Source organism: Apostichopus japonicus, chromosome 4, assembly GCF_037975245.1.
Source record: "Apostichopus japonicus isolate 1M-3 chromosome 4, ASM3797524v1, whole genome shotgun sequence".
Taxonomy (NCBI): domain Eukaryota; kingdom Metazoa; phylum Echinodermata; class Holothuroidea; order Aspidochirotida; family Stichopodidae; genus Apostichopus; species Apostichopus japonicus.
In genome coordinates, this window is record NC_092564.1 from 2,299,253 (window position 1) to 2,314,841 (window position 15,589).

At 36.9% G+C, this 15,589-nt stretch overlaps 1 protein-coding gene across 8 annotated transcripts in view; it reads left to right on the forward strand.

Moving 5' to 3' along the window:
• The window catches only part of LOC139966116 (transient receptor potential cation channel subfamily M member-like 2), a 58,779-nt gene that overhangs the window by 34,133 nt on the left and 9,057 nt on the right, over positions 1–15,589 (forward strand). For all 8 annotated transcript variants that reach the window (XM_071968824.1, XM_071968829.1, XM_071968828.1 and 5 more), the window contains 14 exons: positions 570–620; positions 1,663–1,855; positions 2,238–2,433; positions 3,546–3,771; positions 4,488–4,607; positions 6,025–6,128; positions 6,982–7,117; positions 7,876–8,004; positions 8,937–9,185; positions 10,881–11,055; positions 11,898–12,045; positions 13,426–13,619; positions 13,793–13,925; positions 14,586–14,712. In XM_071968824.1, the coding sequence (XP_071824925.1) occupies positions 570–620; positions 1,663–1,855; positions 2,238–2,433; positions 3,546–3,771; positions 4,488–4,607; positions 6,025–6,128; positions 6,982–7,117; positions 7,876–8,004; positions 8,937–9,185; positions 10,881–11,055; positions 11,898–12,045; positions 13,426–13,619; positions 13,793–13,925; positions 14,586–14,712 (2,181 nt within the window). The remainder of the gene's footprint in view (positions 1–569; positions 621–1,662; positions 1,856–2,237; positions 2,434–3,545; positions 3,772–4,487; positions 4,608–6,024; positions 6,129–6,981; positions 7,118–7,875; positions 8,005–8,936; positions 9,186–10,880; positions 11,056–11,897; positions 12,046–13,425; positions 13,620–13,792; positions 13,926–14,585; positions 14,713–15,589) is intronic.

Consider the following 15,589-nt stretch of genomic DNA (forward strand, 5'->3'; position numbering starts at 1 on the left):
TGGTCAGTATATTGTCATATGAAAGTGTTTGTGTGCCTGGACTGTTAAGTGCTAGTAAGTTGGTATCATACAGCTGTTGTAAATCTACTGCAATGGACTATATGTTGAGCTCATATATTGTGGTGACATGAGACATTTTGCTGCAAGCAGAGCGAGCTGCTTTAAATCAAAACCATGACATGAAGTTTGGTTATTAACTTAATTAATTTATAAATTTATTTTATAAAAATTTATTAGACCAAGAAGTAAACCAGTGGCCCTGAATTGATTTTCTATGATTGGGATAGAGAACTTTCTTTTGGGAACAAAGAGCCAGTGAGAACCAAAATCTAACTATAAACCTAGATTGAACAATGTGCAGGGTAGGCCCATTGAAGGCTCAAGCCTCTGGGCTGGCATACTGGATTGGTTTGAAATTTCTTGTTGGCCAGAATTGGTCTGCGGATTGCCTATTAAGAACCTCTGAGCTAGACTGTTGGTCAATGTTCATATTTTGCTGTAAAGGAGAAAAAGATCTGCCAAGATATTTGCACATACATGTATTAAACTAAATTGTTTTTGTTTCGCAGGTTAAATCTACTACCCTTCTGTATGAGCTTCTCTTCAAGCAGAGCAAAATCGTAAGTAGCACGTTGTTATCAACACCACATATTAGTAGTCTTTGAAGTGAAAGTTAATAGTCTGCTTATAGTTAACCCAGTTTTTATGGGTTTACGACATGTGTGCACAGTTACTGAAGAATAAAATGTTCTTCACTCGAAACGTATTGAAGGTGACTGGATCGTACTCCCAGTAGCGTCAGGTCGTGGCTACAAGATATTGATCTTGGTATGGAGGCTGATTAAATGGTAGTCTTATAAGCAGTATATAAATTACAGATTTCCAACTTTCAGATAAACGATAAAAGGTTCCAGCTGTTTGTTGCTGATTTGTTCTCTTGTATATCATTTATTTATTTATTTCCAGTATAAATATAAATATTTATAAACACTTTACTTTTGTTAAATCAATCTTAAGTCATGAAAAAGTAAAACATAAGTTGAATCTCAGGTAGAACTTGAAATACTTGCAATTGAAAACACTGATTATGAGAACCGTCAGATTTGAGTGGTTATCTAGCTCTGACCATTCTGGGCGATGATGACCACTCGCTCTGTAAAGTCGGGGGGATAGTGCTATTACGGGATGTTTATGCAAACTGATGATAAGAAGAAATAAACACACGCCCAAAGAGTATTACTGTTCATTGGCAAATTGATCCAAAGAGATAAACGCAAGTGAAAATGAGAAATTTCCAAAAAAGCTCCGCCTATTTTGTGTCTTTCTTCAAGATTGAACGTCTGTTGTAATTTTCTTACACCTCTCAAGCGAACTAAGTGATGTATGTGGGAATAGCCATTTGGCAAACACTGAATATTCAAATTATTTAACACTGAATATTCAAATTATTAAATGTAGTATCCACTGCAGAAAACAGTAAATATTCTAATTATCTGCTAATTAATTGTTTGGAAGCGTTTCATTTTTATTGTTTGTGTTTGCTTGCAGCGTTTCAAATTTCTAAATCCACCCTGCCGTCATTAATCTGTCAACAAGGAGATGCCCATCTAACACCAAGTTCTCAGTTACCAATCAATAAATCTATACCTTCTTTGTCTGTAGCCTCCAGGTGAAGCCACTCTGTGGAACGTTGGTAATATCATACAGGCGTTGACGATGGACACCTACAACCCTCTTTACTTATCGCAAGCGGATCGCTTCCGAATGACACAACAGCAGCATATGAGTGCTTCACAAGGGTCGCTTAGGGATTCTAATGCCCAGAGACCTGTCATATTTGAACAGGTTGATCCCAGTAAGTATTTCGGCCGTCTCTAAAAAATTGCCTGTTTGTGTGCACAGGTCCTATGTAGGAGACTTGTTGATTGGCTATGGAAAATAAAAGTTGCAGTTTCCGTCTATTGAAGCAATATTAACTATGACAGAGGTTCTGTTCAAACTTTGACTTGAATTAAACTCCTTTTTTTCTTGTGGTCATAAAATTGCATAAATAAAAGTATCTAGCAAAGGAATAGTCCTTTGATATATTTTAGAAACTTTGATGCTCAAGCTAAGATAGTTTGCCTTTTTAAGCTACAAAGGAACAGTGAGTAAACAGCATTGAAGATGGAAAGGGAGTGGAGCTGTGATAACTTCACAACTTCAGGGAAATCTTTATTCATCTTTTCATTCAACAGCTAAGGCTCAATACAACCCAATACGGGAGCTGTTTTTGTATGCGATCCTGTTGAATCGTAGAGAGATGGCACGTCTGCTTTGGGAGAAGATAGATGAGGCCATAGCAGCTGCTCTGACTGCCAGTAAGATCTTGAAAGCGATGGCATCAAAGGAAGATGATATGGACCAGAAAGAGAGCATGCTTCAACATGCAGAGTAAGCAAATTATCATCAGAGCCTCATAACTATAGAGATATCATATATATATATATATATGTATATAAATATATATATATATTTATATATTATCACGTAATAGTAAGTCATATTACTTATGATTATAGCTGCAGAGTTATCATGTATATTATCACGTTATAGAACTCGGTATGCAGAGTAAGTCGTATTACTTATTATTATAGCTGCTGAGTTATATCAGATAATATAACTTGGTATACAAAGTAAGTTGTATTACTTGTTATTATAGCTGCAGAGTTATATCAGACAATATAACTCTGTATGCAGAGTAAGTTGTATTACTTGTTATTATAGCTGCAGAGTAATATCAGATAATATAACTTGGTATACAAAGTAAGTTGTATTACTTGTTATTATAGCTGCAGAGTAATATCAGATAATATAACTTGGTATACAAAGTAAGTTGTATTACTTGTTATTATAGCTGCAGAGTTATATCAGATAATATAACTCGGTATGCAGAGTAAGTCATATTACCTATGATTATAGCTGCAGAGTAATATCAGATAATATAACTCGGTATACAAAGTAAGGTGTATTACTTGTTATTATAGCTGCAGAGTTATATCAGATAATAGAACTCGGTATGCAGAGTAAGTCATATTACCTATGATTATAGCTGCTGAGTTATATCAGATAATATAACTCAGTATACAAAGTGAGTTGTATTTCTTGTTATTATAGCTGCTGAGTTATATCAGATAATATAACTCGGTATGCAGAGTAAGTTGTATTTCTTGTTATTATAGCTGCTGAGCTATATCAGATAATATAACTCGGTATACAAAGTAAGTTGTATTTCTTGTTATTATAGCTGCTGAGTTATATCAGATAATATAACTCGGTATGCAGAGTAAGTTGTCTCATCCTGTAGTGGGATGCTTAGTCTAAAAAGTGAAGCAAGTAATTGTGTAAATTTGGCATCGTACTGCCGATCTCATCAGCCCTCTTCCCACTCACCCCACCAACAAGAAACTTGAACATTTTCATAGTCATTTCACAATTGATCTCTTTCTTGCATATATACATAGAAGTGACTCTTCTTGTTTCCAATTCTCTTTATATTAATACAGACAATATGAAGAGTTGGCGATAGGTGTTCTGAACGAGTGCCATGATCAGGAGGAAGACCGTACCCTGATCATGATGATTCGCAATCTACCAAACTGGGGAAACACCACCTGTCTCACCATGGCGGTGCAGGCGGAGAACCGTAAATTCATCGCACAGTCCTCCGTTCAGAACCTTCTCACGCAGATCTGGTTAGGGAAGATCTCAGACGAGAATAATTACTGGAAGGTTTGTTACTACTCTATTAAACCTCTTTCAGAAACATCTAGACATAATATGGAAAGCATTTACATTGGTCTTGCATTAGTAGGTCTTAAATGTACGATATAAACAATATATCCTAAGTTTATGGTTTCCATAGCTGATTATAAGTATCACTTTACTTTACGTTTGGTTTATATTTTTACCAAACATACCAAATGAGTTTGCAACTGATCTAGTTAATCTCCTTGACTTGTCCCATCGTGAGGGTTACATTGAGCAAATAATAAATAAATCCGATTTTGAGTTCTCATCATTTGACTGCTTAAAGCTTTCAACAGTTACTTGATTGTTTGGAATGTAGCTGTTAGTCTACTGATGGAAGGCAACAAGAACTTTCTGAACTCAAGACATTGCTTTATTTACTACTTAAAACTCATCAAGGATGCTTCAAATTGGATCAAGCTTTGTTAGTTTTAACCAAAAACTATATATATAGATATTTTTTTGTGTGAAAGATAATATCTAAGAGTAAGCTGTTCTGCGCAGTTTCCTATATTATTCTATCGAATTCATGCAAATATTAAGTGACTGTATTGGACACTATTGCATTGTTAGCTTCAGTGCGTCTTTAGTGTCCCACTGAGGATATCTATCTGTAATCTTCTAAATGTGTTACAACATCGGGGACAACACAAAACTGAGTCATTGATAAGATATATTTTATTGTTCTTTTGGAATAGCTGTGGCTGTGCATGTTCTGTCCACCAGCAGTCAATCTTACGGTTTGGTTTAGGGAAGATGAAAGATCAAGACCAGAGAAAAGCCATCATCAAGTTACAGCTGTAAATGGCACAATAGATGTAAGTATACAGGAATCTCATCCTCTTTCTTTACTTACTCCTCCTCCTCCTCCTCCTCCTCCTCCTCCTCCTCCTCCTCCTCCTCCTCCTCCTCCTCCTCCTCCTCCTCCTCCTCCTCCTCCTCCTCCTCCTCCACCTCCTCCTCCCCTCCTCCCCTCCTCCTCTACCTCCTCCTCTACCTCCTCCTCCTCTACCTCCTCCTCTACCTCCTCCTCTACTTACTCCTCCTCTACTTACTCCTCCTCTACTTACTCCTCCTCTACTTACTCCTCCTCCTCTACTTACTCCTCCTCCTCCTCCCCCTCTCCTATATCTCCTCCCTCCCCTCCCCTTCCCTCTCCCCCTACCCCTCCCCTTCCACGTGGTCCATCCTTCTCCCTTTACTATTATAATCCCTCTCACTATCTGGTCTTTTCTGATAGGTTAGTCATCATTTAAAGAATTGTCTGACATAACATGTGTGCCATTATTAATTCTGATCAAGACTGCTGTAATTGAATTTCTTCATATTATTACCTCTGTAGTAATTATTTAAAAGAAAAAGGTAACTTGTTCCTTTCTCTCACCTAACTTGAATGTTGAAGTTAGTAATGTGAAGGAGACTATGTAAACTCACAAACATATGCTTCTGTTTGATGGAAAGTACCAATCTGGAAAACTTCAAGGGAGAGAAAAATACTCCATCCTTTTCCCTTGGTAAAATCTGTTATAGATAACTAGAGAATACGCATGAGACAACTGAGGCTATTACACCCTGTTGCTGCACACAACTTTTTCTTTCTATAAGAGTATAACAGAAACTGAGGAAATTACTGTACAGTACATTTATTCAGAAACAAGATTCCTAAAGGAAACACACTAACAACAATAAAACCTGATTAACTTAACAATAGTCTGAAGCAGAGCTGTAACAAAAAGACACTTAACTGTTCCACAAACGGCATTCCTTCTTACTACATATAATAGAGCTAGGAACTTGAATGTATGTACAGTATTAGCAGAATGCAAGACTACACTAATCAACAAAATCCAGCCATCTAACTGGCCTGTGTTCTAAGAGTTCAATATCATTAAAGACTTAGACTAGAATATAACATGCGTGCAGTTTGGGAATTCTAAGTGACCACAACTGCTCTATTTGGATTGTGTGCTAAAAGACTCTTTATTAGCGAACTTACTGAAATGTAACATAATGGACTGACCCCTTTTTACTATAGACTGACCCATTTTGCTTTTTACACACATTCCAGTGAGGAACAACAAGCCTCACTAAATCTATTATTAAATCAGTGTCTCAGTGGACTTCAGTGTTTATGACCTCAGTGCTTGAAACTTAAGAGTTACATGTGACTTCATGCTCATATAAAATATGTACCATTGACTGCTATCATTGAAATGAACTCTTTGCATGTTACAGGGAGGGAATCGTTACCAGCCTGAAGGGGAACAACATGCAGAGAACCTGGAAATGGTCAGCGTTGACAAAGTTGAAGCAGGCCTACAGGGAAACCAAGAGGAGGAGTAAGTACAATGGAACTGAACCATACTTATTAAATAAAAATATTAATTTCTAAACACAATATGATATATTGGGATTCACATACTTATGAATATGCAATAGTAGGTGAATATTTATAGCAGCAACTTTGTTGTTATGAAGTATGAGCATTATTATAAACAGAACTAATTAGAAAACGAAAAACATTTTATCATATTAAGAGTGCAAGGTTTTAACAATTTGATTGTCAATGTTTTATGTATACATATGACCACACAGGGCCAACTTGTTGGAAGTGAAGTTTACTATTTCTTGTATATTTTGTCATTGAAATAATAGTGTCCTAAATTATTGTATCTAAGTATCTATGTTACTTGAAAGTCTAGACTAATATCTGCTGCAAGCCTTCAGATCCATAGATCAACTTAAAGATCCATCTCTAATTGAGTGTTTGCGTGGACTTTCTCATCAAGGAGAATACTAGGGCTGCATGCTATATGTTTTCATGTATGAAATATCCATTTGGTATGCTGATTGCTGATGGTTTATCTATATATAATCTTGCAGGGTAATACAACCTAGTAGTGACCACTATATGGACACTGCTGATGTTAACATCAGGGACAGTGGTCAAAGCCTCACTCTACCTTATCTATATATAATCTTGCAGGGTAATACAACCTAGTAGTGACCACTATATGGACACTGCTGATGTTAACATCAGGGACAGTGGTCAAAGCCTCACTCTCCCTTATCTATATATAATCTTGCAGGGTAATACCACCTAGTAGTGACCACTATATGGACACTGCTGATGTTGACATCAGAGACAGTGGTCAAAGCCTCACTCTCCCTTATCTATATATAATCTTGCAGGGTAATACCACCTAGTAGTGACCACTATATGGACACTGCTGATGTTGACATCAGAGACAGTGGTCAAAGGCTCACATGGCGGCAGAGGATTAAGCTCTTCTACAACGCACCTGTCATCAAATTCAGGTTTAATACGGTCAGTACACACATTTGATACTTTTGCACTGATATTGAAATCAAAGAACATTTTCGTCTGTCCTTTAATCAGTCCTTATAAACAACATGTGTCCACTGTTTTTCTCTTTTGTTTTGACATCCTTTAATTGGTCAGTCCATATACTTTTCTGAACATCCATCAATGAAATTCAATGTGAACATCTGTTGCATCATGTGAAGTGCAATTGTAGTCACTAAATTTTGGAAAAGTTGCAGATGAAACAAAGCCTGATTGATTGTTAATAATTCCACATATGAGATCGGCATTTTAAAGTTAAACTTGGGCAAAAAGAAGAAGAAAAGGAATAACATGTTATGGATAAGAAAACCATGGTTATGTGTTCCATTACCAGCTATACAAGATTTGTAATTTGAAAGGCATATTTATAACATGCAAGGCCTGCAATGCAGGTTGTATGTAACATACTCACAATTATCAGGAGTACTGAAAAGAGGCAGTTAGCTGTTATACTGTCCAATCAAACCACTAGCTGGGTCTTTCTGAGTGTAGTCTGCAATATAGACAATATTCAGCATATTTGTTGTAGGTACTGTTTATGTGGACATTTCATCAGTTAAGCTTGACAGAAACAGGTGGAATTTTATTTGAAAAAAAGTGTGAGAACATTTTACATCTCACTCCTGCCTAAATAAACATGACATATTTTGAACTTTAACAACCAACCATTTAAACTTTATTTAGGCCTTAATCTGTTTTAGTATTATTTATTCCTCCAGTTGGCATATTTTGCCTTCCTGTGCCTGTATAGTTACATCATACTTACAGACTTCAATCAAACAGTGAAGTGGCAGGAATGGTTACTGATTGCCTGGGTGGCAACCCTATACATGGAGGAGTTCAGACAGGTACAGTCACACTAGCTTGTTTTGTAATATGTTTACTGCGTCACAACCCTTTACATGGAGGAGTTATAATAATAATGTAATATACCTTAAGCAGTGCTTGTTCTTCCCTGATTACCACTGAAAAGTGAAAACAGCTGCTTAAAATTACTTCCATTCAGTCCTCGATCTTAAGGAGAGAACTTGGGAACAATATGTGCCACTTTGTGGTAATAAACAAATGAGGCATTTCTAAACAGTCCCTTCTGTTGATCATCCCACTGCTAATACTACTGCTGCTGCTACTGCCACTTTGTCTGGCACTTGATTAGGTTATTCAGCAGATGTCACTAAAAATGTTCTTTGAGTATGCCTTTAGTCAAATTGATTGATCCATCAGGATGTAACTATCAATCCAGAATTTGTTGTGAAACTTCATGTACCAAGTAAAAAGAGTTTGCTGCTCCCATGTAAGACACTGGTCTAATCAAAGGTAGACTCACAAAGTCTTTAATTTATTTACTTATTGTTATGGTTTATGAAGATGTTCATAGTTAGCTTCAGAAATCATAGCATCAAGTTTAGTAATATTACGTAAGTTCAAATGACTGTCAACCGTTTTGCAAACATTCCGTTGTTGACCTCATACACGGAGTAACTTTTAGCTACAGTCTCTGCAGGAAGCACCTACCTTGAAATTAAACTTTGCACAAATTGTCTGGAACAATGAGCAACGCAAGGATCTCCTATCAAGGCATGCAAGTTTGGCTTGAATGTTATTATTTACTTATTAATTGTAAGAGAAAATGGTCTCTGTTGAACTATATTTTAGACCATTTTTGACTCATACATCTTTAGACATTCCTAAGACGTGAAAAAAAACGACCCCCGAATCTTTCGCAATGAATCCCTGTGTCGATATCCGCTATTGATAGTCTGGACTCTTATCTCTTTAGGTTGCCCATGGTGAAAGTAACAGCTGGAAGCACAGATTGTACCATTGGATATCAGATTTTTGGAACATGGTGGACGTGGCTACCCTACTTCTCTTTGGAATCGGCCTGGGACTACGTTTCTTCCCAGGTACCTTCCAGGCTGCCCGCATTGTGCTAGCCCTTGATCTCATGGTGTTCTATATGAGATTGCTACAGAGCTTTTCAGTCAGTAAAAACCTAGGACCGAAGCTCATCATGATTGCAAGAATGGTAAGTTTTGTTTTAAAGTTGAAAACATTCTGTAAGATTTGGTACGTTGGAGTGTATACCAAGGCGGAATGGTTGCTAGTCTCGTCATTTCCTCTGTGATAATCACTCATCTTGTGCATTTGTGTTTCTTATAATTTTTGGAGAACATCAACAGTTATTAAATTTGTCATAATTATAGTCAGAAATACCTTAGTGTGATGGTCAAAGTATTTGCAAGCTGCCATAAAGTTAATTTACAAGGTAGTGTTGGGAATGGTCCAAACATTTGATCTGGAGTACCTGTTTGCTAATTATGGTCAGTGCCACGGGTACCCGTTCGTTTATACGCATTTGACCCAACTAGGCTTATACTAATGGCATACATCAGTCTAATGTTTCTATGTATAGGCTATGTAGGCTGTCAGTTATGTACAGTATATAGGGGACTGTAGATAACTGTCCGTTTAACCTGTCAGATGATTCATAAAGCAACCCTTTCATATTTATATTTAATACTTATATCCTAATATTGTTTTTTTTTTTTCGAAATCAACACATGTGAGATGTTTCCCCCAATGATTTGTTTTGTGATCTATGAAAGTTTTGTAACTTGCAACCGTACAATTCTACAGCCTTTCAAGCCTAACAGTGCAATGACCCATTGAACGAATTACTGGTGAAAATGTGCTTTGAACGAATAAAGCATTTCTTAAGGGATTTGTTGGAGGATATTTGCACAGAATGACTATACTTAAGAATGGGACATAATTAAAAGTGTATTTTGCAACCAAAGGTTTTTCAGTAAAGAATGTTACAGGGATTATAGGGCACTCCTTATCATACTTGTGCTAGGCCTATCCTACCTGTTCTTTGATTGCTGTGCACTAAGGCTAGCACTTCAGGAGGTCCCAGTTATTTATAGAGTAGTTGAAAAGACCATAGAAACTACATCCGTCGACCTTTATTGTTAAATGAATGGTGATGTCCATTAAGTAATTATTGACCAATCACATGGTGCTTATCCTTCAAGTATAGAAAAGGTTCTGTTCAACTTTTGTGGGATTGTTCCATCAAATTCCACACGTGGGTTGTCTACTTTGTATGAGATTCTGTGTTGCCAAGAGTACAAAGGTCAAGTTTTCTTGGATTGAAAGCATGCATGCAATGCAGAGAGATTGCTTAGGCTATACATTACAGTGCACACCAGGTCAAGGAACCCTGTTGATCATAACTTTTTTGGACTTGAAAATTAACAAATTTTCAACAACTTATCCACTTTAGCACATGAAAAGAGAAGTGAATAACACCAAATCATGAAATTTTGGAAGAATAAACATGAATTTTTCCTCCCTTTGATTATTTCAAGTAAATTGAAAATGTAAAACTCTGTAGTGCTTTTTGCGAATTTCTGGACTGGTAAGTAATGGCTTGGACCAGGTAATAATATTTTTCGGTTTATCCCCTATGTTATTGGGTACATGTGCTCATGCAATTATTACCAGGCATTTCAATTCTCCTTTTCTAGTACCAGAAGCTCATCACTTGATGTATTGTCTTCTCTACGTGCAATGAATTAGCTCATTGTGTACTCTGGAAGCTTTAAAACATGCCACATTATAATACCTTGATTTCATATCAGAGTCCAATGTCAGAGAATGTTTGACATGAGACACACTACCTGGTGATAATGTTTTTGTGTTCTTCCTTGCATTTCAGATGGTAGATTTACTCTTCTTTGTCTGTATCCTGGCTGTCTTTCTCATCGGATACGGGGTCGCATCTCAGGCAATCTTGTTTCCCAATGAAACCGATCCCAGAAAGCTCTTCACAGGGATATTTTACCATGCTTACTTTCAGATGTACGGTGAACTGTTCTTAGAAAACATCGAAGGTGAGTTAAGATGGGCTGACCGGACTTTACCAGACCCTAATCAACTTGACCGGGGTGAACCATAGCCTTATGACTGAACTCAGCACACCGAATGACTGACAAGCACACACTGCGACTGTTTTCTGTCATGGACTGGTTCTCGTTTAGTTCCCAATCCCATGCAAATGTATTTCCCTGTGAGTGGTTACACAAAGTGGCAACATAATGATAATGGACTCTATGGCTGGAGAATGTGTTCATGTGTTATTATTGTCCATTGTCTTGTAAGGAAGTGTCTGAATATAGTGAGGTAAATGGTCTTCTGCACTTTAAATTTAAAAAAAAAAAAAAAAATCCAAGAATTACTTTTCATTTGGGTATTTGTTGGTTTCAATAGTATGCGAAAGTACAAAATAATTAAACTAAAGAGATAAAGTTTGCCATGAGCTATTTCAGATAGTCTTGAAGCAAATATGCAAGATCTGACTATAGGACTATAGATGTACCTCCAGTGTGACTATAGAAATATGGCCAGTGTGAATATAGAAATTACCTCCAGCGTGAATATAGAAATTACCTCCAGCGTGAATATAGAAATACTTCCAGCGTGAATATAGAAATACCTCCATCGTGAATATAGAAATATGGCCAGCTTGTTAGCTATTAATATTTTCATTCAGGGATTGACACAGGATATCTTTAGCTTGTCTTGGTAGCAGTCATGTTTTTTTTACTAAAATTTAAAAACTCCCAGATGCAAACTGAAATTTTACATATATATGGAAATGTAATGTACAACAAACTTAAAGTGTGTATGAAGACATAACAGGTAATCTGATTCTCTCTGCATGTTCTTTGCATAGGGGACGGTTGTTCAGATAACACCACTCTCATAGACTTAGGTCTGGCAACACAGTGTCCAGAACATTCATGGATGGGCATCCTCCTACTATGTATTTACATGATGCTGAGTAACGTCCTGCTCTTGAATCTCCTCATCGCTATGTTCAGGTAAGCACTGCATTACCGGACAACACATACTTATGTCATTCATTATTAAAAGGCAGCTTCAGGTTTATCTATTCTTTAAAGCATTTTAACAACTTCTTGATTGATTGATTTTACTGGTATCCTGATATCTGATGTAATGATTAATTCACTTTTTACATGATTATTCAGTCTGGTATCTGATGTATATAATGAGCAGTTTACTGCTCCTGACATCTGATGTAATGAGTATCTCACTTCTTTATGGTATTATTCAGTATGGTATCTGATGTATATAATGAGCAGTTCACTGCTCCTGAAATCTGATGTAATGAGTAGTTCACTCTTATGGTATTATTCTGTCTGGTATCTGATTATTATATTATGAGCAGTTCACTGCTCCTGACATCTGATGTAATGAGTATCTCACTTCTTATGGTATTATTCAGTATGGTATCTGATGTATATAATGAGCAGTTCACTGCTCCTGAAATCTGATGTAATGAGTAGTTCACTCTTATGGTATTATTCAGTCTGGTATCTGATTATTATATTATGAGCAGTTCACTGCTCCTGACATCTGATGTAACGAGAATTTCACTTTTTTATGGTCTTATTCAGTCTGGTAATCTGATGTATATAATGAGCAGTTCACCGCTCCTGACATCTGATGTAATGAGTATTTCACTTCTTCTGGTATTATTCAGTCTGGTATCTGATATATATAATGAGCAGTTCATTCTCCTGACATCTGATGTAATGAGTAGTTCACTTCTTATGGTGTTTTTCAATCTGGTATCTGATTATTATATAATGAGCAGTTCACTGCTCCTGACATCTGATGTAATGAGTATTTCACTCTTTATGGTATTATTCAGTCTGGTATCTGATGTATATAATGAGCAGTCAGTTCACTGCTCCTGACATCTGATGTAATGAGTAGTTCACTTCTTATGGTAATATTCAGTCTGGTATCTGATTATTATATTATGATCAGTTCACTGCTTCTGACATCTGATGTAATGAGAATTTCACATTTTATGGTCTTATTCAGTCTGGTATCTGATGTATATAATGAGCAGTTTACTTCTCCTGACATCTGATGTAATGAGTATCTCACTTCTTATGGTATTATTTAGTCTGGTATCTTATGTATATAATGAGCAGTTCACTGCTCCTGACTCTGAAATAAGTTTTGCCATCGCCATCGTCTCTCTGTGATGTAACATCATTCACAGATGATCCAGTAAAATATTGCACGATGGTGTTTGGAATTAGCAGGGGACTGCTCCTGAATTCCATCCCGGAATTGATTAAGTTCACCTTTTGATTTGAAACCAAATTTTTACAAATCTCTGTACTTGATTTCTTCGGTCAATATTTAACTGCTTTGTCTGTTTACAGTTACACCTTCTCCAATGTGCAAGACAACACAGATGAATTTTGGAAGTTTCAGCGATATGAAGTCATCAATGAGTTCTTTGGACGTCCTCCCATTCCACCGCCTCTGATAATAATCTCACATGTGTACTTCTTCATCCGGTTTTGCATCAAGAAATGTTGTCGCTGCTGTCCTATCTGGTCATCTGGCAAATTGAGTGAGTTTGACAAAGTTAGCGCCTGTAATTCCATTGGCAATGATTTATAAATTAGATGCCCTGTACAAAAACTAAGGAATTTAAGCTTAAATTGAAATGTGGGCTGCATGTTGTGGAATTTTGACTTTTTTTTATATAATCTTTACGTTTTTCTTATCTTTTGTGTTTTCTAGAGCAACATCTTCCTCCAGCAGAGGTGAAACAATTTGTCCTCTGGGAGGGAATTAACGCCGACAATTTTATCACCAAGGAGAACCAAAAGCGCCAAGAAAACATCGATGAGAAGTTGAAAGTGACTGGTGACAGGTTAGTTCATCACTTTGGGGAGTTCAAAGCTGTAGCTAACATCAGCTTGCCTTGTTATGAAAATGTAGCAGATGAGACCATTACATGATGTCTGTTGTTTCTCCGGGGGGAGGGGGGGTGGTGGGCGGATGTTGCAAAATTGATCTTAGGTGTTACAGTAAAACATGTGCATCCATTCTATGGGCTGCAATGGAAAGTAATATGACATTAATTGGGCACTAAAAGATCAGTAAGTGCTTCCTGTGTATTGGTGGACATACCCTATCAGAAGTAGGTCTTATACGAAGTCCCTAATGTTTCATCTTCTTATTCATCTAATGAGATATCATTTCAGTTGGTTTACGGTTGGATTAAAAAAAATGCTTGAATACTATATAGTTTTAGAGGCCTTGATAGGGTTTGGAATGTCTTCTTGGATCAAAGAAAATTTGGGATGGGTTCCCATGTGGCTGGTGAGGCACACTTTGCTCACCTGTGCTCTACAGTGTGGCATGAGTATTCAGATGGTGCACCCATAACCAGCCATGGCCGTTACCGGTACTGTTTGCAATGTTGTGTCTCTGATTCAAAGTATCTGTAAGTTGGGGACTAGGGGGTATCAAACTGAGTCCATGATAACTGGGATTAAGAATAATTTTATAACATTTATATTGTATTTAGGGTACAGAAAATTCTGATGGTGGTTGATAAGATGATTGGAGATTCAGAGACGGGAGGTAAAGGAGGAGGAGTAGGTGCGCTTGGAGGGAAGGCTGTGGATGACAGGTTAGCCAGAATAGAAGACCAGGTAAGTCATTCATGCCTCTGCAACCCCTTCAGTAAACTAAAGAAAGAATACATATATAAAGAATATAGTCATATGACACACTGCTTTACACAGATATTTGTTACTGAATATTTGTTGCCATTTGGATGTATGAAATCTTTCTGAGTAAAAGATTAGTTAGTAGAAAATAAAATAAAGTGACACATTACCTGGACAGCCTTGGGTTTATGTAGATGATATCATAGAAGTGTTGTTTTTACTATGGCTTTCTGGTCACTTCGCCCAATAACCATTTTGCCCAACTGCCATTTCGCCCAACCAGCCTGGTCATTTCGCCCAACCTTTTTTTTACTAATATTCAGTCAGAATAATATTACTTTTTCTATTTCACTAGGTCAATTTGATTTATTTTGGGTTATGTTACTTCGTGGTAAGTAAATAAATGAGGTCCGCTCTATATCGATCGGAGTCTGAGCAGTTATTTCGGGTATAATGGAAGGATTACACTACTTTAGGCGGTTACGCATACAATGGAAGTTATATTATGATACAAACAAAGGGGAATCGGTGTGGAATAATATCACCGTTTCTATTTCACTAGTTCAATTTGATTTATTTTGGGTTGTAGTATTACACTACTTTAGGCGGTTACGCATACAATGGAAGCAACGTTAACAATTCCCGAACGTTTCCTTACTAAAGTTATACAAAGTAAAGGACTTCTAAGTTTCCTTAATATTCCTTAATATTCGAACGTTTACTATCAAACCTAACCCCTAAAACACTGATCCATCCTCAAGTTTCGGATTCGTATCTCGTAACGTTAACAATTCCCGAACGTTTCATTTTGAAGTATAATATTTAATCAAGGTTGGGCGAAATGACCAGGCTGGTTGGG